At 61.9% G+C, this 24,212-nt stretch overlaps 1 protein-coding gene across 1 annotated transcript; it reads left to right on the top strand.

Moving 5' to 3' along the window:
- The first annotated feature begins 19 nt into the window (after positions 1 to 19).
- Positions 20 to 20,099, top strand: ESPNL (espin like). Its single transcript, XM_057504364.1, has 9 exons — positions 20 to 540; positions 1,250 to 1,440; positions 3,125 to 3,311; positions 4,774 to 4,956; positions 9,374 to 9,505; positions 15,628 to 15,941; positions 16,554 to 16,806; positions 17,685 to 17,876; positions 18,531 to 20,099. The coding sequence occupies exons 1-9, from the start codon at positions 247 to 249 to the stop codon at positions 20,091 to 20,093; spliced, it is 3,309 nt and encodes a 1,102-aa protein (XP_057360347.1). The 5' UTR covers positions 20 to 246; the 3' UTR covers positions 20,094 to 20,099.
- Positions 20,100 to 24,212: the final 4,113 nt, after the last annotated feature.

Below are 24,212 nucleotides of genomic sequence, written 5' to 3'. Positions count from 1 at the left end.
GAAGCTAGGGCAGGCCCTTCCCTTGTGCCCTCTGCCCGCTGCAACCCTGGGCGCTGCGGGAGTGGCTTGGATGGGGTTTTGAGGCCAGCCTGAGGCCTATGCCTCCCCCAACCCCTGCCGCCTCCCATCTGCCCTGTATGCTGCTTACTGGGTAACTGGAGCCGTGAGCTGCATCCATGCCTGAAACAGGAAGCCTGGGCCTGTGCGTGAGCCACAGAAAGCTGGCCGGGTGGCCGGGGCTGGACGATGGAGGAGCAGCGGGCGCTCAAAGCCGCCAAGAAGGGGGACCTGGCCACCTTGGAGCAACTGCTGGAGGCTGGCGTCCTGGGACCGGGCATTACCGACGCCCTGGGGGCTGGCCTGGTGCACCATGCCACCCGGGCCGGCCACCTGGCCTGCGTCAAGTTCCTGGTGCAGCAGGCCAAGCTACCCGGCAACCAGCAGGCCCGCAATGGGGCCACACCAGTGCATGATGCCGCCGCCACAGGCAGCCTGGCCGAGCTCCGCTGGTTGGTGCGTGACGGGGGCTGCAGTCTGCAGGTGAGCAGGAACTGCAGCCGAATGGGGGCTGGGAACAGGCCAGGGGTCCAGTGTCCGTGTGGACTGAGGGAGGCAGGAGCCATGAACCAGGTCTGTGGTCCTTGTCCCTGGGCTCTGTTTCTTTCAGGGACCGTCATGCACACCCCACGCACAGCTGGGGATGTTGGTCTCTGCAGCACGCCCGCCCCACCCCAAAACCAAAACTGACACACAGCCCTTGCGTGCCAAGGCTGCCTTCTCCAGTACCGCAGAGCCCGCAGGCCCTTTCCCTGTGCCCCACCCCAGGAGCGCCTGGCCTTGCCAGCACGCCCGTCCAGCCTGAAGCACAGGCCCATTTCCCCAGGGGTCCGGAAGAGGGTCTGTGGAGGCGCACAGCGGGCATCAGGCTCGGGGGCTGCGGGCCGCAGCTCGGGTGACTGCGGGCCTGCTGCGGGGCAGTGGGCCGAGGGCCTTGATGGTAAGGGGAAGGTGTCCAGCGCGCAGCAATGTCCTGTCGGCGGCGTCACTGGGCCTGCCTTCTCCCTTCTCCTGCCTGCCTCTCACGTGAAGCAGGCTGCCTGGCTCAGCCAGCGGAGAGGGCCTCCCTCATGCTGTGCAATGGGGAGAGCAGGAACGGCAAGCTCCCACTCCACGGCAGTGTGGCCAGGCTGCTGGCGCAGGTGGGCCCAGCACCTGCCCCTGGCTCACCGCCCCATCTGTGCCTCTGCAGGACCAAGACGCCTCGGGTGTCTCCCCGCTGCACCTGGCCGCCCGCTTTGGACACCCCGTGCTGGTGCGGTGGCTGCTCCAAGAGGGCCACGCAGCCATGCTAGAGACACTGGAGGGGGCCTTGCCCCTGCACCATGCCGCGGTCAGCGGGGACCTGACCTGTCTGAAGCTCCTGGTGGCTGCCCACAGCAGGTGAGGAACCAGGGTGCCACCTGTTGGGCAGTCTGGGGGTGCTGGCCCCTGGGGAGGCTGCACCTAGGGGGCAGGGGAAGATGGCCCGGCAGCCTTTGAGGTGGGCTGTACTGGGCAGGCACACTGTGACGGGACAGAGAGGGCAAGCGCATGGCCCAGAGGGGCAGGGCGGGTGGCAGGCCAGGAGCCGGGGCAGGCCCAGGAAGAGCACCCTGACTGTGTGGAGGGGCAGTGAGAACGGCCTGGTGCTAACACAGCCCAAAGAGAAAGCCCCCAGCTCTTGCCTGGGGGGCTTCAGGGCCGAAATTTCCCCAGCTTCAAAGGTGGGCACCCTCAAGTCGTCTGAGGGGAGCAGGGGCTTTGTACTGGACTTGGGGAAGCTGCAGCCCCATTAAGTGGGCCTGAATTCTCTACACTGTCCGTCCCCCACACTGGGAACCCCTCCGGGGAAGCTGGTTCCCTTGTCTGGTGGCCCTGTGCCCAGGCCCAGGAGTTGCTGGATGGCTGAGGATGGAGGGGCAGGGCTGGGCTGGGACTCCCTTCCCACCGTGGGCACCCCACAGCCCTTGCCTCACACAGCGGATACCAAGGGCACAGCAATGGGCTGTCCAGGGGCACCATGCACATGGCCTCCCCACTGTCTGTCCCCGGGGCTGCTGTCCTGGCTGGGACAGGCCTTGGTGTCCACGTGACACCTGACCTGCCCTTCTTCCCAGAGCCGGCCTGCCTGTAGCCACGCCTCTTCTCCCTTCTGGGGTGTGGATGGATGGATGTTTGTTGAATGGATGGACAGCTGCCCGGCTGCCCCAAGTTTGTTCCCAACAAAGCCTGACAGCTCACCTGTGGAATAATGTCATTCCTGGTCTTGCCATCCTGGGCCCTCAGTGGTGGCCTTTGGGACGCACTTCTGCAGATGTTGTGGGTTTGGCCATAGAGTGTCTCTTAGACTGGCGGTTTTTGAAGTACTTTCTGCCATTTGAAAAAACTGGGAGACTTTACATCCACACACCCACACACACACACACACACACACACACGCACATAAACCAGAAGCCGTCGTGCCCCTGGGCCCACGTTCCCACCCGGCACAAACCACAGAAGCCAGAGTGAAGTCTGCGTAACCAGGGGATGTAGAAGGCCATGGGCAGGGACCTTGGGTAGGGGACCACCCCTCCCTGCAGCATTTCCCTGGGGACTAAGGGCGCCTGGCCCTGCAGTGACTCAGAGGTAGGGCAGGTGCCTGAGCTCCCAGGGCCCTGCTTTGGTCCGTCCACACTGGGGCCTGGGATTCTGATGCCAGGCCTGGGCACTCATGGGCCAGTGCCCTGCTCACAGAGCCCCTTTTTACAGAGCAGGCCCTGCACTCTGGCATCCACCGACCTGCCCAGTGCAGGCCCCAGTGGGCTGTTCACCCCTAAGAAATGCCCCTGACAGCTCAATGGGGAGTGGGTGGGGCTGGAGTCCAGCAGTCAGGAACCCGGTGCCCCTGACCCTGTGCCCTTGGGCCATATGCAACCTGTGCAGCCCTACAGGTGACTGGGTGGACCCCTCAGCCGGCAAGGGGGTGGGCACAGCAGATTGGCCATGTGCGGCTGCCCATGCCCTCCATCTGGGGTTTGGCTGGAGCAGCCCTGGCCCCCCAGGACCCCACCAAGCACCCTCTGAACCCCGTCTTCCCTCACAGCACGGTGAACCAGCAGACACACAGTGGTGCCTCCCCTCTCTACCTGGCCTGCCAGGAGGGCCACCTGCACCTGGCCCAGTACCTGGTGAAAGACTGCAGTGCTGACGTGCACCTGTGTGCCCTGGATGGCATGAGTGTGCTGCACGCCGCTGCCGCGCGCGGCCACTACTCACTCGTCGTCTGGCTGGTAAGGGGATGACCAGTTGGGGGCAGGGAGGTCCAGGAAGGCTGGCACCTGCTCCTGCCTGAACCCCAGAGCCACTTCCAAGTCACAGGTGATGACTCTACACAGGTCTCAGTTTGCCTGCAGAACTGGGGGACCTGCAGGGTTGCTGGGGGATCAGATGGGCCCACCAGTCTCTCTGAGCGCCATGCGTGCCAGGCCCAGGCTGGGCCTGGGGGTGCAGCCCAGAGCCCCCAGCGCAACCCGCCATGGCTGTGGACTGGACGCCAGAGCCCTGCAGGACTGTGGGGACGTGGCCACAGTCCCTCCAGAGGGTCCCCTGGCCCCCCCAGGAGTCCTGCCAGGTCACCAGTGCCTGGCACCAGCAGCACTGGCCCTGGCCGCTTGGCCACCTGTTCCCACTCTGCTGCCTCTGAGCCCTAGGCCATCACCCGCCCCTCTTCCTTTCTGGCCCCAGGCAGAGCCATTTAGACCTTCCTGGAAGGAGGCCCTGGGACCGCAGCACACGGAGGGGTCCAGGTTGGGGTGCCCCCTTCCAGGATGGGACGGGATCTCCTGCCTTCACCACAAAACCCAGACCAGGTGGGGTCTGCAGGAGCCCCGAGGGCCTGTGACAGAGACTGCCCAAGTCCCAGCATAGGGAGGCCTCCCTGAGGACGGGCAGAGGGGGCCCGGGCAGGGGGTGGCTGGCAAGGGGCGGGGTCCAGCACGTTCCTGGAGGAGGGCCTGGCTCCTTCTTAGGGCCACATCTCCACTGCTGTCCTGGCCTGTCCCTCATGGTGAGCGTAGGCCACATTCCAGGCAGCAGGAGGGAGAGAGGGGTGACGCCACGCCCACCAGCCCCTTCCATGAGGAGCAGGATTCTCCAAACAAGCCCCTTAGGTCTCACTGGCAGACGCTCCCATGGCTGTCCCCACCGCCCGCAGCAGTGTGTGCCCACAGAAAGGGGCCCGAGAGCAAGGACGAGGCGGAAGTCACTCGTGTGAAGGCCAGCAGGATAGGGCCCCAGCCGTAGGGTGACCAGGCTCCGTCCGGCGCCCGGAGCAGAGCCTGCAGCAGGGCCCGCCTCCCAGCCGCTCCGCGGCTTTGCGCAGGGCGGAGGGCAGGGCACGGGTCCTGGTGGGGAGGTCCTCGCCCTCCCTTGCTGCCCGCCCTCCTTCGCTGGCAAACGTGTCCGCTGCCCCAGCCATGGCAGTTTCTCATTTGACCTGTGGAGCCAGCCCTTGGGGCTGTTTGGTTTAAAATTTGGTCTGGGGCAGATTCAGGGCCTATGGGTCTCCCAGTAAAACCGCTGAGTTCATTCCCTCCCACTGCCCTGGGTGACGCCCAGTGTGACAGCCAGCTCTGCCTGCAGGGCTCCCCGGGGAAGGTCGGAAGGTCACCTCCCGCTTTGGCGCTAAGCTCCCTGGGAGGGGTCACCCCATGCAGCCTCGGCTGGCCGGTCTCCCCACCTCCTCCTCCCCAGGTCACCTTCACTGACATCAGCCTGACTGTGAGGGATCAGGAGGGGGCCACCGCCCTCCACTTCGCAGCTCGAGGCGGCCACATGCCCATTCTAGAGCGACTGCTGCTGCTGGGCGCCCCCATCGTGAGAGACTCCCGGGGCGGGAGCCCCTTGCATGACGCAGCGGAGAACGGGTGGATGGAGGTACGGCGGTGCGGTGGGAGGCGGTGTGGGGGGCCTCAGGGCCTCCAAGGGCCAGCACACCTGCAGTGCCCACTGGCCTGTCAACAGCCCGCAGGAGAGCTGCCACCGCCCACTTCTGCAGACGGGCAAACTGAGGCTCAGAGGGGCAGCCGCTGCCCAGGGGCCAGACTGGTCCAGCTGGAGACAAAATCCAAGCCCTCCTCTCCGGGTGTGCCCCTCCCTTTGCACAGACTCCCCGCGTGCCGCCCAGGCCGGTCCTGACAGTCCATGACAGAGCCATGCCAGGGGTGTGATGTTAGCCCCTTCGCTATTATCCAAATAAATCCTGGGGGTTCACATGGGCCCAAGGGAAACAACATCCACAAACCCAGAATGGGGAGGGGTGGGGTTTAGATATTTAAAGCCCAGCGTTGAGAACAGACCCACCCTCACCTGCACTGGAGCCATTCGCACAGACAATGCAGAGGTTTGCCCCCCCGCCCCCCGCTGTGCTCCCACCACCACACCGGGTCCGGGGGGCATGGGCTCCAGGGCTGGGCCTGCACGGCGTGGAGCCGCCAGAACGTGCTCCTCCCGCAGGCAAGGCTAGCCCAGAGGAGGCCTTCCCGAGGTGCGCTGACCACGCCAGGGTGCCCCCAAATGCAGCCAAACTTGGGGCACTGGCCCAACACACAGTAGGCCAAATGCTGACACCCTCCTAGGCCAAGAAAATGGGTGCATCTACTACAGGGCACTGGTAAGGGGACAGGGCCCCAGTGTTCAAATTCCCAAAGTCCCAGAGGAGTACAGCAAGGGCTTTTAAGGGCAAAATTATGGGTGAGGGTTACGGAGTGTGCAATCAGCTCGCAATTCTGATGGGTTGGTGGTGAGGTACCAAGATTATTTCAGGAGTCTTAGCCCTCAGTCTTCTAGTTCCAACTGTCCATGGCCTCCGTGAGGCCAGGAGATGGTCTGCATGATGGGGTCTGAGTTGCTGAAAATGCAGCTCAAGAGTACATGTGTTAGGAGTAAATCTGCACCTTTTGAGGGGGAACAAGGGTCCTGCATTCTTTTATGCTAATTGAGTTCGCTTTACTGTGTTATCACAACTCCACTTTCCTGAAGCTTAACTGCCAGGGTTCATCAGCGGGCCACTGAGGGACTGAGACTCTGGGGGTCTTGGGGTCGGGCTTCTCTTTGGTTTGTTAATGAGAAGTCTAGGAGGCTTCTCTAACAGGGGGCTACCTGTTTGGTTTCAAGGGGTCTATGTTTCTGGATAGCTGTTCCCAGGGCTCAGTGGCCCAGTCTCAGAGTTCCAGCCACACAGACACGCCGCAGCCAGCAAGCGTCATCGGGGGGCACTCAGGGAAGGAGGCAGAGGAGGCCCCGTCCCAGCTCGCAGCACCGCTGGGAATTTCCTCTGGTGTCCTGAGACCCCCCTCCAGCCCTACCCTGCAGCCCCCACTCAGCCCCCCTTGGCTGTAACAGTTTTCCCCCTTTTTTAAAAACAAAGCTCCAGAATAATGAGCTGGTGCCCTACCAGCCTCCAAAAAGTGACAGTGATAGTTCCTTACGGTTTTTGTTTCACTGTATCACAGTCTTTATTCTTGAATGTTGTGAAATACACTTCTTGTTTTTTTAACTGAAGTAAAGACCGTGCCTGCCGTTTCTAAGTGCACGTGCAGCCGTACCTTTCTGCGCACCGCTCTGCAGCCACCGCCACCATCGTGCCCTGAGCTACCCCGTCTCGCAGGACAGACACTCGCCCATTCACCACCTCCCCGCACCATCCCCCCAGCTCGGTGGCTACCTTCTACTTTCTGTTTCTATGAGTTTGAGCACTCTAGGGACAGCATAGAGGTGGAATCATATAATACTATCCTTTTTGTGAGTGGCTTACTTCACTTAGCATAATATGCTCAAGTTTCAGCCATGTTGTAACAGGATTTCCCTTTTTTTTTTAAGGCTGAAGAGTATTCCTTTGTAGGGATGCACCACACTATCGTTATCAATTCATGATGGGCACCTGGCCACTTCCACCTCTTGGCTGTTGTGAATAGAGCTGCAGTGTAATGGTTGTACAAATAGCTCTTCAAGGTCTTGCTTTCTACTCTAATTACTTTTTGAAAAGTTAAACCAACCTTGCATTCCTGGAGTAAATTCAACTTGGTCACAGTATACAGTTGACCCTTGAACAATGTAGGCGTTAGGGACACTGACCCCCTGTGCAGTCGAAAATCCAAGTATACCTTTTGACTCCCCAAAAACTTCATCACTTAATCACAAATAGCCTACTGTTGAGTGGAAGCCTAATAACATAAGCAGCCAAGTAGCACATATTTTGTATGTTATGTGTATTATATACTGTATCCTTACAATAGAGTAAGCTAGAAAAAATATCTTTTCAAATTGTTACAAATCTTCATAAAATTTTGTGATGTATTTATTGAAAAACATCTGCATATAAGTGGACCCATGCAGTTTAAACCTATGTTGTTTAAGGGTCCACTGTATTATCTCTTCATGTATAGTTGCTAACGTTTTATTTAGAGTTTTGGGTGTAGTGCACAGTTCTAGCAAAGTGGTTCTCAAACTTGTCTGCACACCGGGAATCTTCAGGCAGTTTTAAAATATTCTGATGCCCAGGCCCGACCCCCACAGAATTCCAGCTTGATCTGTCTTCAGTAGCACCTGCATATCAGGACTTTTTTAAACTCCCAGGTGATTCTAATACAGTCAGTTTCAAGAAGTGTCTATGTGAATAGCATTAGCTGAGCTAATCTAGAAAGAATCCACAGAGATGGTGATCCTTAAAGCAGGGATTTGGGCGTGGGAAGGTGCAGTTTCCGGAGAGAGGGCCAGGAGCGGTGGGGTGGTTGGGACAGAGTGGCGGCGGCGGGAGGCCCCAGTGGGAGCCCTGAAGCCTGTGACTAGCTTTGACATTGTGTACAGAGGCATCCGGTAGCTGCCCTGGGATCTCGAGAGGAGACTACGGTTTCATTGCCTTTGGAGGGGGGCACACTGAGCGAAGTCGCCAGAGGATGGGGTGTGATCGGGCTTTAACAATGAGATTGCAAAGGAAATGGCAGAAGACAGGCGTAAACCAGTTTCCTCAAGGTTCAGATAAGTGGTTATGACTGGTGGTAGTTCTCTACCTAACTTAAAATCGCTGCTTATTCAAGAAAGGACATTTACTGAGTATTTTAACAGTTCCTAAAAAGGCATTCTGAGTGCCTGATGGCTGCCATCAAGCCTCCGTGCCTGTAAGAGGCCTGGAAAAGCCGCAGTTAATTCGGCAGCGCCTTTAATGCTCAGCCACTCACGTCCACGCTTTCCTTCATTCAGATACTCACTCATCCAACAGACAGTTACTGTGCACCTCTTAGGATGCGGCCGCGGACGGGAACCTGCGTGGGTGTGGAGGGGAGTGTGGTTCTCCACGCGGCAGTGCCCTGGCTTTAGAAATGTGGGGGCTGTTCTGGTTGTCACAGTGATGGGGGTACACCGCAGTACAGCGGACACTCGGTGACCTGCTGTTCCCGGGCAGCCTCGCACCATGGCAGCCGGTCTCCTGCCCCACACAGCTTCCCGGTGGGTCAGACGTGCCTGCGGCCAGAAAGCCTGTTGATGATGAGCTGAGCCTTGAACGCACCTCAAGCATATATAATTGTCTAGGTTAGAACCCAACTTCAAGTGTATGTGCGCACACAGCCTAGTATGTCTTCATAGTTTTAATATACAAGACTCTCCAAGAATGGCCCTGCGTACATATTGAGGGAAGATGGCGTTTTGTTACCTTGTTACCTCCTGATGCTTTAGGAAGGTGACTTTTACATTGGTCCATTTTTTATGTAACCCTTGGGGAGCAGATCAGGGAGTGGACCCACCCGAGCCACCCAGCTCTCTGCCCCCGACGGGGGTCCGCCTGCCCACCTGATTTTGCCTCTGGCCCAGCCACCTCAGGTTTCCAGACTCCAGTCTCAGTCATCGTACCTACACACCCGCAGCTCACAAATCCCAGCAGAAATTGGGTCACCATTCTGCGCCCAGTTTCTCCATGTGAAAACAACACACGGCCCCAAGGGTTGCTGTAAAAATGGAAACCGGTTCTGTGTTTAAAGCCCAGGGCCTGGGCTACCAGGGCAAGGTCAGGTCAAGTTGCCCAGCCCAGAACCTGGCCATACTGCCTACTTAGCAGTGGAGCCACAGGAGCCTCAGGTGCTGTCCAGGACAGCGGGTGCTGGGGCCCGGGGGGCTCGGTGCCATGCTGCCAGGACAGGGTGGCTCTGGGTGAGACTCAGGGATTCCATCCTGCAGCCAATAGTGGCAAGATTCTGGGCAAGGTCCTCTGCCTCAATTTCCCACCTGTGAGGTGGGCTGGGAATAAGCACCTGGGCATGACGCGTGCCCCCGCAATCACACATGCACCCCCCCGTAGTGCTGCCAGACCCTGGTCTCCCACCACGCGGACCCCTCCCTGCGGGATGAAGATGGTTACACCGCAGCCGACCTGGCAGAGTACCACGGACACCAGGACTGCGCTCAGTATCTTCGGGAGACATCCCGGCTGGTAAGCCTCAACGTCCCCATCCATCTGGGGGGCCGCGGGGACAGGGCCGCCCGCTACCCTGATGGCCCAGTTAGCTCCCTGTGTGCACTATGTCTGCAGGAGAAAGGGCCTGGCCATGACGGAGCCAGCGCCACAGGCCGGAGGCCAGGCTCTGGAGCTGGGCTGTGGCCGGGCCGTGGCTGGGGCCAGGGTCACGTCTGGGGCCAGGCCTGGGCTTGTGGCTGGGGGCTCCCGCTGGCGGGTGTTGGCCCTGGGCCCAGGGCCCTGGATGTGGGAGCAGGGCCTGTGTCCTTGGTGAGGTGACCCTGGTGAGCCGGGCTAGCCCTGCGGCATTCCAGAGGCAGCAGGTTCCAGGCCCTGCCCTTGGCGTGGACCTTGCCCGGCCTAGCCCCTCTCCACACCATGTTCCCATCTGTGAGGACAGGAACCTCACCTGTCCTGCTGGCCCCAGCCCCCAGCACACGCGGGCCGCACCCAAAGTGCTGAGTGAACAGCGGAGCAGACAGCACAGCAACTGGACGGACAGGCAGGTAGACGGACAGATGGGTGCCCGGAAATCAGCAGCTTGGTCAGTGTGGGGCCAGGCTGCCCCTGGGCCTCCCGCCCACCCCCTTCCAGGCCGAGGAGTTACTGTGACAAATCATTCCCAACCTCCACAGCATTTGTCCCAGTTATCTTTAGTGGCCGCCCCTTTGACGGAGTCCCTAGGGTCACCTGGCCCCATTTTCAGGCGTGAACCCTGAGGCCCACAGTGATGTGCCCGTGGGCGGGCTGGCACCACGGGGCTTCTGCACCTCCTCCTCCCTCGGGGGTGTCCAAGACCAACCGAGGCAGAGCTGCAGCCCTCCCCAGCCCTGGGCCTGTGGGCAGCCCTCACCGGCCACCGAGACCCCCGTCACCACCACCCGAAACCCTCGCCCAGGTCTGCAACTCGGGCACTCGGTGCACTGATTTATCCCAGTGTCAGGGTTTCAGAAATGACAGCTACGGTTACTGCTGGAAGTAATTCATTTACTAAATTGCTTATTTACTAAACGTTCGATTGGTTATTTTGGTAAAAGGTTGTCTTTCTGGCTTGGGATTGAGAGGTTGGCGGAACTCAGCGGGTTCCTGGTGCAGTGGATGGAGTGCCACAGTCCACAGGCCAGGAATGCCCCAGCCACCTGGGTGCCTCCAGCCCTAGCGTGGTCCCTGGGCTGGCCTGGCAGCTGGGAGGAGCCGGTGGGTGGGCGACTGCTCTGCTGCTAGGGACCAGGTCCTGTCTGGCCTTAGGCGGGGGCCCCTGGCCCACAGTGCAAGCAGAGGCTGCGTCCCTGACCCTCTCTCCCCATGCTCACCTGCCAGCCCCCGCACCGGCCACTCTGCCTGCCCAGCTCTCTCGGGGCCACAGGGATTTGGGTGCTCACCTGACACCCCCAGGGCTGCAGGGAGCTGGCAGATCTCAGGTTTCCTGGGGTTCCTTCCTGTCCTGGCTGTCTCCTTTGTGCCTCCACAGGATTTAAGGTAGCATCCCCTTCACTCAGGATCCCCCAAACCAGTCTGGGCTGTCTGGGTGGCCCCCCACCCTGCCCCGCAGCCAGCAGGGCCCAGCCCACCCACATATCCTTGATTTTCAAGGCTTGTTGGAGCTTCCAGAGCTCGTTTGGGACTCAGGGTTCGGACCACAGCCCCTCTTCCCCCTCACGGAGCACCCATGACAGCAGGGGGCGCCAGTCTCTCACTGTTGGCTGGACCTGTGTCCTCTGCCCCCAGGACACCTGCCTCCCTGTTGCAGGGGGCAGGCTGTCAGCTGTCAGCTACTGAGCTGGGGAAGGCCTAATGCATATTGATGGAAATGCAATATCCAGAGGCCATCTGCACTGCCCTGTTCCCATGTCGGGCTCCTGAGGTGATGAAAGCCATCAGTTTCCCCAGACATGGCAGCCTGCATCTGTCCCCAGGGAGGCGTGGGTGCCAAGATAGGCAGCCTGGGAAGGAGGCTGGGTCACTAGTGGTGAGACCTGTCCTGAGGGAGGGGCCACCTTCGTAAGCAGGTCTTTGGACTTGTTTATCCACCGCCCAGCACGGGCCCTGCACGCGGCATGGGAAGAGCGGGTCCTGCCTCGACCACCCCACCTCGACCTGGTCAGGTCTTTCCACTCCCTGGGCACAGGCACCCCTCTGCACAGTGAGGGGTTAGGCACCTCTGAATTGGGCAGGACCTAGAGGGGTCCCTGCACCTCACCCCAGGCAGTGGACCCAGCAGCTGGGCTCCCGGCTGTGCGGCCGAGCTTGAGTGAGTCCAGGCAGCCACAGTCAGGGAGAGCAGCCCAGTGTGCCGAGTGTGGTCCTGTAAGCGGGGGAAGGCCGAGCCGCTTGGCGTCAGCCACAGGGTCGGGCTGCCCCACTGCCCCCACCCTGTGCTTACGCCCACCAGGGTGGGAGTGGCCCTTCCTGGCCAGGTAATGCTGGCAGGCTCTCAGCATGTCAGTTTTCTCATCTTTAAAATGGGATTGAATAGCTCTGCTGAGTGTAAAGGAGACGTGCACTGGGCACACAGCAGGCGCCAAGCCCCTGCAGGCCCAGAAGGGCTCTAGGACTCCTTCTGTTCACAGATGAAGAGACGGAGGCTCAGGCAGGGCAGGAGAGTCCCTGGGCCGCTGCCTCCTCTGTGTAGCCAGTAACTGAATCTCAGCCGTGGTGACTGGTGTCCGGCGCTCATCTGTGGGTCATGATTTTCTTGACCCCGGATGGCATTACCGGCCTGTAACCCAGCTCAACCCTGGCTGTCTTTGATGCATAATGCATGGCAGGAGCAGCTCTGCTCAAATCTCACCAAAAATACGGGAAGAGCGACTGCAGGCCACGGGAAGGGTGCCAGCCCAGGGCCTGCTGACCGCCGGCCTTGGGGCAACTGCCCAGTTTGGGGACAGCACCTGCCCAACTGTCGGGACCCCACACAGGTTGGGAGCTGATACCTGCCTCTCCTTCGGGTCTTTGTAGATTCGGGTAGTGTCTGGGGCCTTATGTGGGACTCAGGGACCAGGATATTCCCATCCCCTGGGAAGGGCTGCAGTCAACCCCTGTCCTGGGTACAATTCAGAACGATCGTGACACCATGGCAACAACTGTGTTGAGGCCTGAGCCCCACTGCGCCAGGCCCAGCTTCCCAGCAAGGGCTGCATTCTTCCTGACTTCCGGGGCTTCTCCCAGGTGAGAGGTGGGGCAGGACTCAGCCCCAGGGCCCAGGATGGTTGCAGGAGGTTCCCCCGGCTGTAATGGGACCAAAGTCCGTTCACCTGCGCCCCAGATCCCTACATGAAGGGGCTGCTGCCGCCCCAACTGAGCCCCGCACTCTGGGGGGGAAGGCGGTTCTTGCCCCGCACCCCTGAGAGCAGATTCAGCCAGGGGAGGGGCTGAGGGCTCCCAGGCAGGGGCAGGGCGCAGGGGGACACCATCATGGCTGGGCAGGGGCCCAGCGGGGCTCAGCCCCCGTCTGTCCGTCAGACCATCAGTGCCAGCTTCTCTAGCTATGCCTGGTCCAACTGGGCCCTGCTTAAAGCTTGCAAGCCAGCCTATGCCTGCCTTGTGGCCCTGGAATAAAATAAGACACCAATCCCCTGGGAGGACACGCTCAGCAGAGAGCGAGCATATCATGTTTTGTTGGGTCTCCAAGCCCCCAGGTCCCAGGGTGACGTGATCTGGGCCGAGACGGCTGCTGTGCACACAGGAGCTGGGGAACCCCTGGTTCAGAGTGAGTGGTGAGCAGCTTGCTCGTCCCTCTGGACCCCTCTGTGCAGATGCAGCCCTGAGGAGCGCCAGGTAAGGAGCAGCCAGGGCCCTGTGTCCTTGGAAGGACCGAGAGGCAACCTCCCCTGGGCCTCCCTGCCCGAGGCCCACCCACCTGCCCCTTCTCCCACTGCTGGTGCCCCTGAACCAGAGGAGCAGTGATTTGAGGGGCTTCCCGTCCCAGCAAGAGCGAGGACTGGGGTCTCACGTAAGATTCTGGCCCCACCTCAGCCACCTCCCACCTGTGGGGTCCTGGAAAAGCCCCTTGCCCTCTCTGTGCCCTGGGGGCTGTACTGGGGGTGGAGGTATTGTTCTGGGGTTTCCTCTGGGTGGTCTCTCCCTCTCACGTGACCCAAGGATCTCAGGTCCCCCCCACCTCCGTGGCCCCTGCGCTGGGAGGGTTAAGTTGCTGAGGTGAGGGATCCCAAGCCCGCCTGGCCACCCGACACCTGGGCCTTCAATATTAATGCGTCTCCTGGCTTCCAGGGGTGGCAGACAGCCCTGACGGACGGGGACGGCACAGCTCCCCCCGCTCCCCACCCAGCCCCTGCCACCATGCATCCTCCAGGCTGGGAGGGCCAGTGGCTGTTCCCTAATCTGCCAGGTGCCTGGACTCCTGGATCCTCGGCCCGGATTCCTGGAAGGAGTGACGTGTGGGGTGCATGGCGCCAGGCAGATGGGGTCCAGGCTCTGCTCCCTTCCAGTGACCACAGTGGGCTGGGATCCCGGGCGGGAGTCCCACTGAGGGCCTGAGCTGGTGGGTACAGACCCAGGGCTCCCCTGAAGGCACCCCAGACCCGCCCTCAGGTCTGCGCCCCCTGGACTAGGCCCCCCTTACTGATGAGCAGGGGATGCAGAGTGGCCAAGGGTCTGCCCAGCAGGACCAGCTAGGTCATGCACAGGGCCCAGAGCAAAATGAAAGTTCAGGCTTTCTGTTCAAAATGATTAAGAATCTCAAGACAGAAGCAGAGCATTAAACTAAGCTGCAGCACTGGGCCCCACACTCCTGGCTGGCCCCAGCTCCCGGCCAGCATCCACACAGGGCTGGCAGGTGCTTGTCCTGCTCAGGGCCCCCTCCAGCACCACTGTGGGGGCACTATGGCCTCCAGTGCCCACTGGAGGGGAGGGCAGCGTGAGGAGCTTCAGGCTGATGGCCAGGGTGGGGTGCTCAGAGGGAGCGAGACACCCTACTGGCCGGTACACAAGCTGAGAAGCCCGGAGCCCAGGCATCTGCCATCTGGGAGGCAGGGGTGAGCCCGCCTTCAGCTTTCAGCTGTGAACCAGCAGCAAGCCCGGCTCCGGGGTCCTGGGAGGACATTTCTCTACTGCCTGAGGAGGGCCCTGCAGGCACGGAGCCTAGCACAGCCCTGGCGCTGGCCACACCCACGGTGCCACGGTGGTCTGCACACCTCGTGTCTCCCGCCTGGCCCGGCTCATGAGCCCAGGAACCGGCCAGAACAGGGGTCTTGGCTCTCGTTGGTCAAATGCAAAAGACCTGAGCAGGGCTGAGCTCGGGGAAAGCTCCTGGTCAAGGGCTCTTTCTGGCTGTCCACGTGTCAGCAGCTGGAGGTGGCCAAGCCCTGGAGCAGGGTGTGGGGATGAGGCTAGAGTGACCCTGTAGTCCAGGCGTGGATTTCCCCAACACCAGGTTTCCTGGGGACAGTCTTGGTTGTCTCTGTTTCCAGGTGGCCCTGGGGATAGTGGCCTGGACACTACATGATGGGTCCTGGGCATAGTGCCACCACTTCGAGGTGTGGCCATAGCCATGGGCCTCTGCTCCTGGGGCTGAGAAGGGTTCCGAGTTCACGGTGGTTTTCCCTGGGCCCAGAGGCTGGGGCTCTCCTCCCAGAGATGCGGCGGTTCCAGACCGTTTGTTTCAGCACAGAAGCCAGGGGCCATCAGGGAGGGCGTGTGTGTGCATGTGTGTGTGTGTATGCGTGTGCAGACGGGTGTGTGTGCGCATCCCTTATAAGGCTGGAGAGAGGTGACCCCAAGCTAACACTGGGCCCTAACCCAGCGCCCGGAGCTGTTAAGGTGTCTCCAGCAGGGCCTTGAGATGGGGGTTCACCCAGTGGTGGTGGTGTGGTGGGGTACAGTGAGTGACGGCACTCAGAGAGTGCACAGGGGTACTTGGGGTGCTCCTGCCAGCAGGCGGGGAGCGAGTGGAGAAACATGGGGGACAGAACCTTGAGGGGTATTGCTCTTCCCTCCTGCACACTTAACCCTCTCCAAGCCCCCCAGGGAGACCAGGCCAGGGCTAGCCCTCTGCGTGCCCCCACCCCAACCTGGCAGTGCCAGCAGCCCAAGTCAGGGCCTGCCGGGACCTCCTGCTGACCGGGTCTGTCCACCCCCAGGTGCCGCTTCTGATGACGCCCCCACCCCCACCGTTCCCACCTCCCCCACTGTCCGCTGTGAGGCCCTCCCTGGAGGCAAGGAGGGGTGACCCATGTCCCGGGAGCCCCACCCGTGAGTACAGGTGTCCAGGGGGGACTGGGCTGGGCCCGGGGGCTGGAGCGGGCGCTGCTGGCTCTGAGGTCCTTCAGGAGCGAGAGCAGCTCACTCCAGGCTGCTGGCACACAGGACGTCAGGACAGGTGTGGGGTCGGCCCTCCCATCACCCAAGCCTCCGGCTTTTTCCTGGTTTCCTTCGTTGTTTCTGTTGCTTTAAAGTGAGGATCCATGTTCTCCGTAAAGGGCACTTGTAATCCCAGCTACACGCCTCCTGCCCAGGCTCCGGCCCCCAGCGAGCTCTGAGCCCCAGGGTCTGCCGAGCCACGGTGGGCGGCCTCGTCCTCTCGGGCCTCACCTTGTCTGGAAGTGAATCGAAGCCCAGGCAGGATGCCCAGGCCCCTTCCGAGCCCGCTGCTGTGGTCTGAGACTCCAGCTGGTCGGGCATCCTTGGCTCGCAGGGACAGGGGATGGTCCTCAACCTGCAGGTCACTACCCGCTAGGGGACTGTCACCAGCACTCATAAAGTGAAAGGGAAGAGCATTAACACTGTCAGCAGGCCCCTCATGGATGAAGGTGGGCCTGCTTCACGGATGGCTCGTGGGTACGTGGTCCCACACAGGACTGTGTGTGAGGTGCAGACTCGCCCCGGGAGTGGCCCTGCGGTGCGCGTGAGCCGAGGGAGGGGCGGGCTGATGGCGCGGCCCTGGGTCCCAGGCCACAGAATGCCGTGCCCTTCCTTGCCCCTTCCAGGCTGCCCTGGGATGGGATGAGGGGTATGTGCAGGCTCTGCAGCCAGCCAGGCTTGGGGTGGGCCCCTGGAGTGTGCCCAGGCCCCAGGGCACTCTGGGAGGCTGGTGGGTCTGCGGCCCCGAGTCCAGTGGTCCCCCAGGAAGGCCGGTTCTGCCCAGGCCCAGGGTCTCCCCTCCCCGCGCGGCCCTCTCTGGCAGCCTCTCTGACTCCAGCTCCCCTCGGCCAGCAGCAACTTGCCTCAGCCCAGCCCGGCCCGGCCGACCTCTTTCCGGGGAGCGGATGACCTGCGACGTCCTTCCGAGGGCCGCCACCAGTGCCATGGCTGTCCCCACGGTGCGTCCCCTCCTCCACAGCCCTGTCTCCCAAGGTCCCCCAGCTGGCCTCTCACCATGCCCTCCTTCGTGGGCCTGGCAGGTCACTTCTGGGGCAGCCAGGCCCGCCCTCGCAGGGAGACGCCAGACCGGCACCTGGGGCTGCTGGCTCACCCTGGAGGGTGCCCCTGGTATCCGATGGGATGGGAATGTCAGGACCATAATCTGCTTATCGCCCCGACATAGAAGTGGGCTCTTCTCAGATCCCAAGGAGCACCTCACCTTGACCTCTGAACCCAGGGATGCTTTGTGCCCCTCTCAGTCACTGCTGGGTACAGACCAGCAGGTGTTCCTGGGGAGGGTGGGCCCGGACCTGCTGCCCTCCTCCTTGGAGGCCCCCATCCAGCCTGGGACCTGCTCCTATTTCTCCTCTTTCTGGGCACATCCCTTACAAACCCAGCCTGCCCTTTCCTTGAGATGGTCCCGGGAACTTATAGTCTCTGAGATGTTCGGCATGAGTTTGGGAAATGCTGCAAGCGCTGCCCCTCTTGGGGAGTTGCAGTGTACATAGCACATTAAAGGCTCTGACAAGACCCACAGTCCAGGACTGGCCACCGGGCTTTGCCTGTGCAACTGTTCCCCCAAGGAGTTTGCCCGTTCTGCGTGGCAACTCTGGGCATCTCTTCTCAGCCACACACAGTAAAAGGAAGGAATCTCTGGTTGCCTCTCTAAGCCAGAGACTCCCCCTCTCACACAGGGGGTCCCTGCCCCCACAGGCTCACACTCAGGAAGCTGGGGCTGCTGTCTGTGGTCTCCCCCGCTCCCTGGCCTCCCCTCCTCCCCTCTGATCCCAGGCAGGGTCCCCTCGGGGCCCTGAGTGACCAGTCTGCATCCGCACAGGGGCCAGAGTCGGCAGAGGGGCACTCAGATGGCCTGGCCACGCTGCACCTGGACGGGCCGCCCTCAGGAGACCTGGTCAGACTGGTGCCCACATGGGACGAGTGCGGCCAGCCCATCCCCGAGTGGAAGCGGCAGGTGATGGTGCGGAAGTTGCAGGCACGCCTGGGCACAGACACAGCACCTGAGGCCCAGGTGAGGCCCAAGGGTGGGGGGTTGGGGCAGGGAGGCGCGTGGCCTGTGGAGAGAACGGCCCATGAGGGGCGGGGTGGGGCCAGGCGGTAGAGGGCAGAGTGGGGGGCAGGCGGACGTGGACGGTGGGGACCCCAAGCCCACACCTCGAGTCTCGAGACCCCAGTAGCCCACTGCCTGCCCCTCTGGCCTCACCTTCCTCTCCTGCCAGTGAAGCCGAGCCAGCTCAGAGGGCTGCGGGCAGTGCACCTCACCCACATTAGGGGTGCGATTTCCACCTGCTCTTTTATCCGACGATTTGTGTCCCAGCCTACCTGCCAAGCACTGCCCTGGCAGTGAGGGTGCCAGCCCTGTGCTCCAGGGGCTTATACTGCAGCAGGTCTGGGGAACTGCCGCAGCTGCGTGGGGTGGGAGGCGTGATCTGCTCGGAGGGCAGCTGCTCTGAGCCTCGGGACTGGGACTGGCCAGCCACTGCATTTGCATTTATTCTCTAAGCCCGGGCCAGGGCCTGCTCGTGCCCAGGGGCTGGGCTGGTGTCCCTGGGGGCTCCTGAGGCCAGGCCACCATGGGGAGCTTGAATCTAGCGGGGACACGCCCTCTCCCTGCTGGGACGCAGTGTGGGCCTCTGCCCCACTGACCTGCCCTCCCTGTACCCAGGACAGCGGTGGGAGCATGGGCCCCACAGCGCAGGTGGCCTGGCGGTACTCGCAGACCCACCAGGCCATCCTGGGCCCCTTTGGGGAGCTGCTGACTGAGGATGACCTGGCACACCTGGAGCAGCAGATTGCTGACCTGCAGCTGTGGCACCACTGCCTGGGGCACAAGAGCCAGCTGGACCAGCCGGCAGCTGAGCTGCAGGCCCAGCTGCCTGCACCACTGGCCAGCATCACCGTCAACAGCCGCTTCCCTCCCCAGGCACCCCAGTTGCAGGGTGAAGAGGCCCTGACCCTGGCAGCCGAGGGGGCCACGCCCACTGGGCAGCCCCTGCCCTTCTGGTGCAGCCACATGGCCTGGCTGGTCCGCAGCATGTCCCTGCTGCTGAAGGGCATGGACGGGCTGGTGCAGGGCCAGGAGAAGCCAGCTGCCCTGCACCACCAGGAGCCCCACAGGGAGACCCCAGCCAGGACCCCACGGACCACTGTCCAGTGTGAGATCCAGCGGTGTGGGGTGTCCGTAGGGAGGTTACGTGGCAACTTCGAGTCAGCTCCAGGCCTGTCCTGCAGCACAAACCCAGGCCCCAGTGAGGCGGGGACCCAGCCCGAGCGATGCCCAAGACGCTGCTGGCCGGCACCCGCACAGCCCCATGGCCTGATCGGAGGAGAGCCTGGGCCTGGCGACGCCCGCTTCAGCTGCGAGGGGGTCCCGTCCGAGGTGGGTGCCTTGCCCTGCCCTGCCCTGGCCAGCGGGCGCAAGGAGCACATCATCACGCTGTTCCTCAGCCACTGGAAGAAGTCGGCCTACGCACCAGCCCTCAAGACAGCAGCCTACAGGACCCTGGAGGCCCGTGGCACTGGGCCACTGGCACAGGAGGCGGCCAGGGCTCCTCCACTGCCCTCCCTGCCACCCAGCGAGGGCCCCCGGCTCGGCCACCTGTGGCGACAGCGGAGTGTCATCACCCACCTGCTGGGCAACTGGAAGGCCATCATGGAGCACGTGCCAGCCCGGCAGCTGCGCAGGCTGAGCAGGCAGCCCCGGGGGCTGCTGTCCCCAGAGCAGTTCCTGCCCCATGTGGACGGGGCACCCATGCCCTACGGCAGCCTCACACTGGACCTCTTCATGCTGGGCTACTTCCAGCTCCTGGAGTGCGACCTGCCCCCTGAGGAGCGCACCATGCGCCACCTGCTCTGCTTTGAGGTCTTCGAGCACCTGGGTGCCCATGGCTGGGAGGCCGCACGTGCCTTCCACAAGGCCGTGACCGACGAGGTGGCCACCGGCCGCCGTGCCTGGACCGACGGTTTCGAAGACATCAAAGCCCAATTCTTCAGCTCCAGTCATAGTCCTGCCTGGGACACGGAGCCCAGCTGCAAGTCGGGCCTGACTCCCCTCCAGCCCTTGCCCCACGTCGTCGTCCCCAGCGTCGGCCCTGAGCCTGCAGCACCACGGCTGGGGTCCAGCTCCCAGCGGGGCAGCTTCAACAGCGAGGACATCTGTGGCTACATCGACCGGAGCTTCACGTTCTGGAAGGAGAAAGAGGCCGAGATGTTCGGCTCTGGAGAGTGAGACGGGCTGGCGGCCTGCCTCCCAGAGCGGGGTTTTGCAGGGTGGTTCTGTTTTTCTCTCCGTTTCCTTTTTCACCCACCTGGTGGCCAGGTGAGCCCCAAAGCCAGGCCAGCCAGTACTCAGCGTGCTAGTTGCCACCCCCCAGCTCTGCCCTGTGGCGGAGGTTCCCCCTCAGCTGAGGGGCTCGGCTTCAGAACCCTTCTCACCGCTGATCCCAAGAAGCCCTCTGTCTCCCAGTCGGCCCTGAAGTTAGACTTGTGGTCCCAGCCCCAGATCTTCTGCCGGTTCATCCCTGGGCACCTGGATGCCAGGGTTATGTCCCGTGGGCCCTCCTTCTAGTGGCCTGTGTGGCCTGTCCCTCAGTGCCTCCCGTGCTGGTGACCCTGGCCGCGCCCAGAGCCTCCATCTGCCCTCCATGGTCCTGGCTCGGCTTTTCCGGTGACCTTGGGCCACGCCCTTTCACCTTCCCAGGCCTCTTTCCCATCTGAATGGGAGAAGAGCTGGGGGACGGAAAGAATGGGACTCCATGGGCAAGAGGCCTCCTGTCGGCCTGGACTGCCCTCCCCGATTCTCAAGCCAGGAGACGGCCCCCCCGATGCGCGTGCCGGCCACACGCAGCCACCCGCCGACCGATGAGCTCTGCTGTCCGCCACGCCAGCGCCCCCCAGCACGCTCCAGAGGCTCTGGGCCCCAAAAGGCAGGCTCCCGGGGGGCTCCTGTCTCCAGCTGACCAGGCCCTCCCAGGCGCACAGCCCGAGGCAGCGGAGGGCCCCCCCTGCGGCCCTTGAGAGCCGGGACATCAGCAACTTCTTCGAGAGAAGCAGCGGCTGAGGAGGGCTCTGGGCAGGGGCGCCGACACCCGCCCTCAGAGGTGAGCGGCAGGCCTGGAGGGGACTGCGCGGCAGGAGCGGGGACGCGCAGCTGGGAGGCGGTGAGACACAGCCAGTCCCCGTGGTCCCCCGGACGGCACCCCCACCCTTCTCCACGAGGGACAAAGGAAAGGTGGACGTGCCCTCCGAGGGCCTCCAGGGCCGCAGGGCGTAACAGTCGCTGGACAAAACCCCGAACGTCTCGCCGTGGGATGTGACTTGTCCCCGGGCACATCCCTGGCAGCCAGGAGAATGTGGGGCCGACGAGGGCTGCCCCCGATTCCAGGGGGCTTTAGGGAGAGGGCCCTGTGGCCGGGCGATGGCCTCGACAGGCAGTGTGTTGGGGGTTTCAGGAACCTTTCCCTGGCTGCTGCCTCCCTGCAGCCCGGCCCCCCTTGGGACAGGGTCCCCTGCAGTGTCCCCACCCCACTGCAGAGCTTGGAGGGCGCCGGCGAGTTGTTGCATGGAACACAGAGCCCTCCCAGCGGGCTGACTTGGGGTCCCACGGGGGGTGCGCTCTCGGGGAGAGGAAGTCCAAGTGTCAGGGAGTGGGGCGGCCAGGACAGGGAAGGGGGAGGCGTGGCCCGGGCTCCAGACCCTCTGATCTGGGTGTGAGTTTGCTAAATAAAAGCTCCCATCTCCCATTCCTGGCTGGCTTCTGCTGTGGTGCTTGCCACCCCAGAGAGGGTCCCAGCCCTCGGTGGGGACCCGAGTCCTCATCTCAGCTCCACCGAAACACCTGCGGCGGCATCCTCAACCCCACAGAGCCCCTGCCTCCTCAGTGGCAAAACGGGGTGCAGTGCCGACCTGCCCGCTCCCAGGGTCACGGTGGGGTGGGCTGAGGTCCCGTATGAGAGGGGTCTCTGCCTGGGACGCCAGCGCCACCGACCCGTGTTTCAAGGAGCAGGTTCTAAAGAGCAGGGCACCACCGACTCCGGGCACCTGTGAGCATCTCACACACTGTTGCCTGGTCAGCGAGGCCCCAGCTCTTTGCCCTCAAACATGACCAGTGAAACTGGGCAAGGGCTGGTCACAGGCTGGCAGCGGGGAGCCCTCAGGAGGGGTGTGTTGGAAGGTGTCAGGGGCTCTGATGTCCATTGCCCGCCCCCGTCCCCTGCCGCCTCCGTTGCCAGGCCCTCGGAACCACACTGCCCTGCAGGTGGCACATGAGGAGGGAGGGAGACAACAGAAAACATATCATAATTACAGAGCCATCATCCATTAAACAAGGTGGTTTTGACCCTAAATATGGTCACCCACAGAAACAGGCCAGCACAGAGAAAGTGGAGACACTTCACCAGGAAACTGCCCTGAGATCAAGGGCCACAGGAGGTCCCTGGGGAAACAGGGAATTTTTAAAACAGTGTATTTTTAAAACTGTTCCACCGGTCATGTCACTGGGAGCATCAGTGAGTTCTGGTGACAGGGAAATGGAAGAATGACTAGATGGCACCCTGTGCCCAAAACAGACCCCAGAGATAAGAGATGAGGTGGCTGAGCCGGGTTGTGCCAGGCCGGCCCGCATGCAGCTGCCGGGCTGGGAGTCAGGGCAGCCTTACCTCCTGCTGGAGAAAGGGTCCCACTCCCCCGAGCTGGACCACCAGCGGCCGTGTGTGGAGCTGGAAGGTGGGCACACACCTTGCTGTGGTGATGCCACCCTCTGCATTGCAGAGGGGACACCGTGTCAGCTATCATAGTCCAACAGCACACAACCGAATGTCCATTAATAGAAGGGACTGATGTCACTTCCAGCTTCTTAAACTGTGACATCCCCATCACGGGGAAATGTGAAATCACATTTTCAAAGACAAATCACGTAAGAAATGCTGCCACTATAAGTATCAAGTAATAAAACAGGACCCAAAACAGCCAGCAGCCCTTCCAATGTGGAGACTGGTAAGACACAGGGAGTGTTCACAGGCATGGCCTCTGTACGGGCTAAATTTTCTGCTTTATATTTTTCTGTGCTTCCCAAATGTTCCACAACAAGTATGTGTTATTTTTATCATAACAACAAAAAACAACCACCAAACAGCGTATTTTTAAAAACTGCTCTGCTCAATAGCAATCTGATGATGAGGATCCCGTTTTGAGCCCCTGGTATTGAGTTTCCCAAACTGACCTGTCATTCGAGGTGCTGGGCTCCTATCCCCACATCCAGGCAAGGCCTCCATTCTTGGCGCACAGCGCTGTGCCCAAGCGGGCTCCCGGTGACAGTGGCCTGTCATGAGAATCCCCTGTCCTCATTTCCTCTAGCCTGAGTCAGGAGCACATTAACCCTTCATGTTCTGCCAGCAAAGGGAGGCAAGTCCATTGCCTCTGTTCTGCCTCCAGCGCCCTCCCCTGGACAGTCCTGGACACAGCGGGACCTGGGGACACCCTTAAAGGTCTCTTCACCAACGTGGGACTGATGCCCAAGGCGAAGGGAGGGGCTGTCCAGGGTGGGTGTGGGGGAATCAGGCAGGTGAGCCGGGCTGGGAAGCACCTTGTAGCCCAGGAATTAACTCATCAGTCATGGCAGTACCTCGCGTAGGCCACGTCCTCAGCTGCACACATCAGGAGAGCAGGGACTGGCCTAACTTTGCCAGAAGCAAGGGCTGTCACCCTGCGGCCAGTCCCTAGTGGGCACTGGGAGGCCTCCCTCAGAGCCGGCCGCCGAGGCCCTCCTGCGTCACAGCACACCTAGACGATTTGCAAGGCCCGTGTAGGTGAACGAGGGAGGGGCCGACAGGTGGAGGCGCCCACCTGGCCACCCCAGGCTGCGGGCTTCTCTCCTGCGGACCTGCAGGCCCTCGGCTGGGAAGCCTTTGCTCCGACCATTGGCAAGAGAAATGTAAGCGACCTCCCCTCAGCACCCCAGGCCCAGAGCCCAACCGAGACCCAGAGAGGAGGGAGCCCCCTGGAACCACCTGGAACCCGGAGCCGGAGGAGAGGCCGGCTGCTGCCTTATTTTTAGATGTCCCCATTTCTTAGCTGCCTTTGGCTCTACAGCTAATGAAGACACCAGGGCAGCCGGAGGCCAAGGCCACGATGGGGGTGTTGGAGCCTCAGGGTCCCCTGTCCCCATCACCTGGCTGGTGGGGCGCTCGCAGAGGCCTCCTCACCTCTCTGGGCACCCCCTTAACCACCAAGGACTTCCGCACCACCACGGGCCCCACGTTTTGAAAGCCCTGCTGACCGAATGGCACTTTCTCACTCCAGTCAGTGTTCCTGCTTGACACAACAGGAGGTCCCATGGGTCGTCAGTAAC

This window comes from Manis pentadactyla, chromosome 6 (assembly GCF_030020395.1).
Source record: "Manis pentadactyla isolate mManPen7 chromosome 6, mManPen7.hap1, whole genome shotgun sequence".
Taxonomy (NCBI): Eukaryota; Metazoa; Chordata; class Mammalia; order Pholidota; family Manidae; genus Manis; species Manis pentadactyla.
Note: the sequence above shows the minus strand (reverse complement) of the source record. Positions and strands in the feature narration are given on the sequence as shown.

What these genes read in the sequence shown, in the direction of transcription:
- ESPNL (XM_057504364.1), top strand. Translation starts at nt 247, where the DNA reads ATGGAGGAGCAGCGGGCGCTCAAAGCCGCCAAGAAGGGGGACCTGGCC. An exon ending in GTTGTTTCTGTTGCTTTAAA is followed by an intron (nt 15,942 to 16,553) that starts GTGAGGATCCAT and finishes GAGTGTGCCCAG; the next exon opens with GCCCCAGGGCACTCTGGGAG. An exon ending in GTGCCATGGCTGTCCCCACG is followed by an intron (nt 16,807 to 17,684) that starts GTGCGTCCCCTC and finishes GCATCCGCACAG; the next exon opens with GGGCCAGAGTCGGCAGAGGG.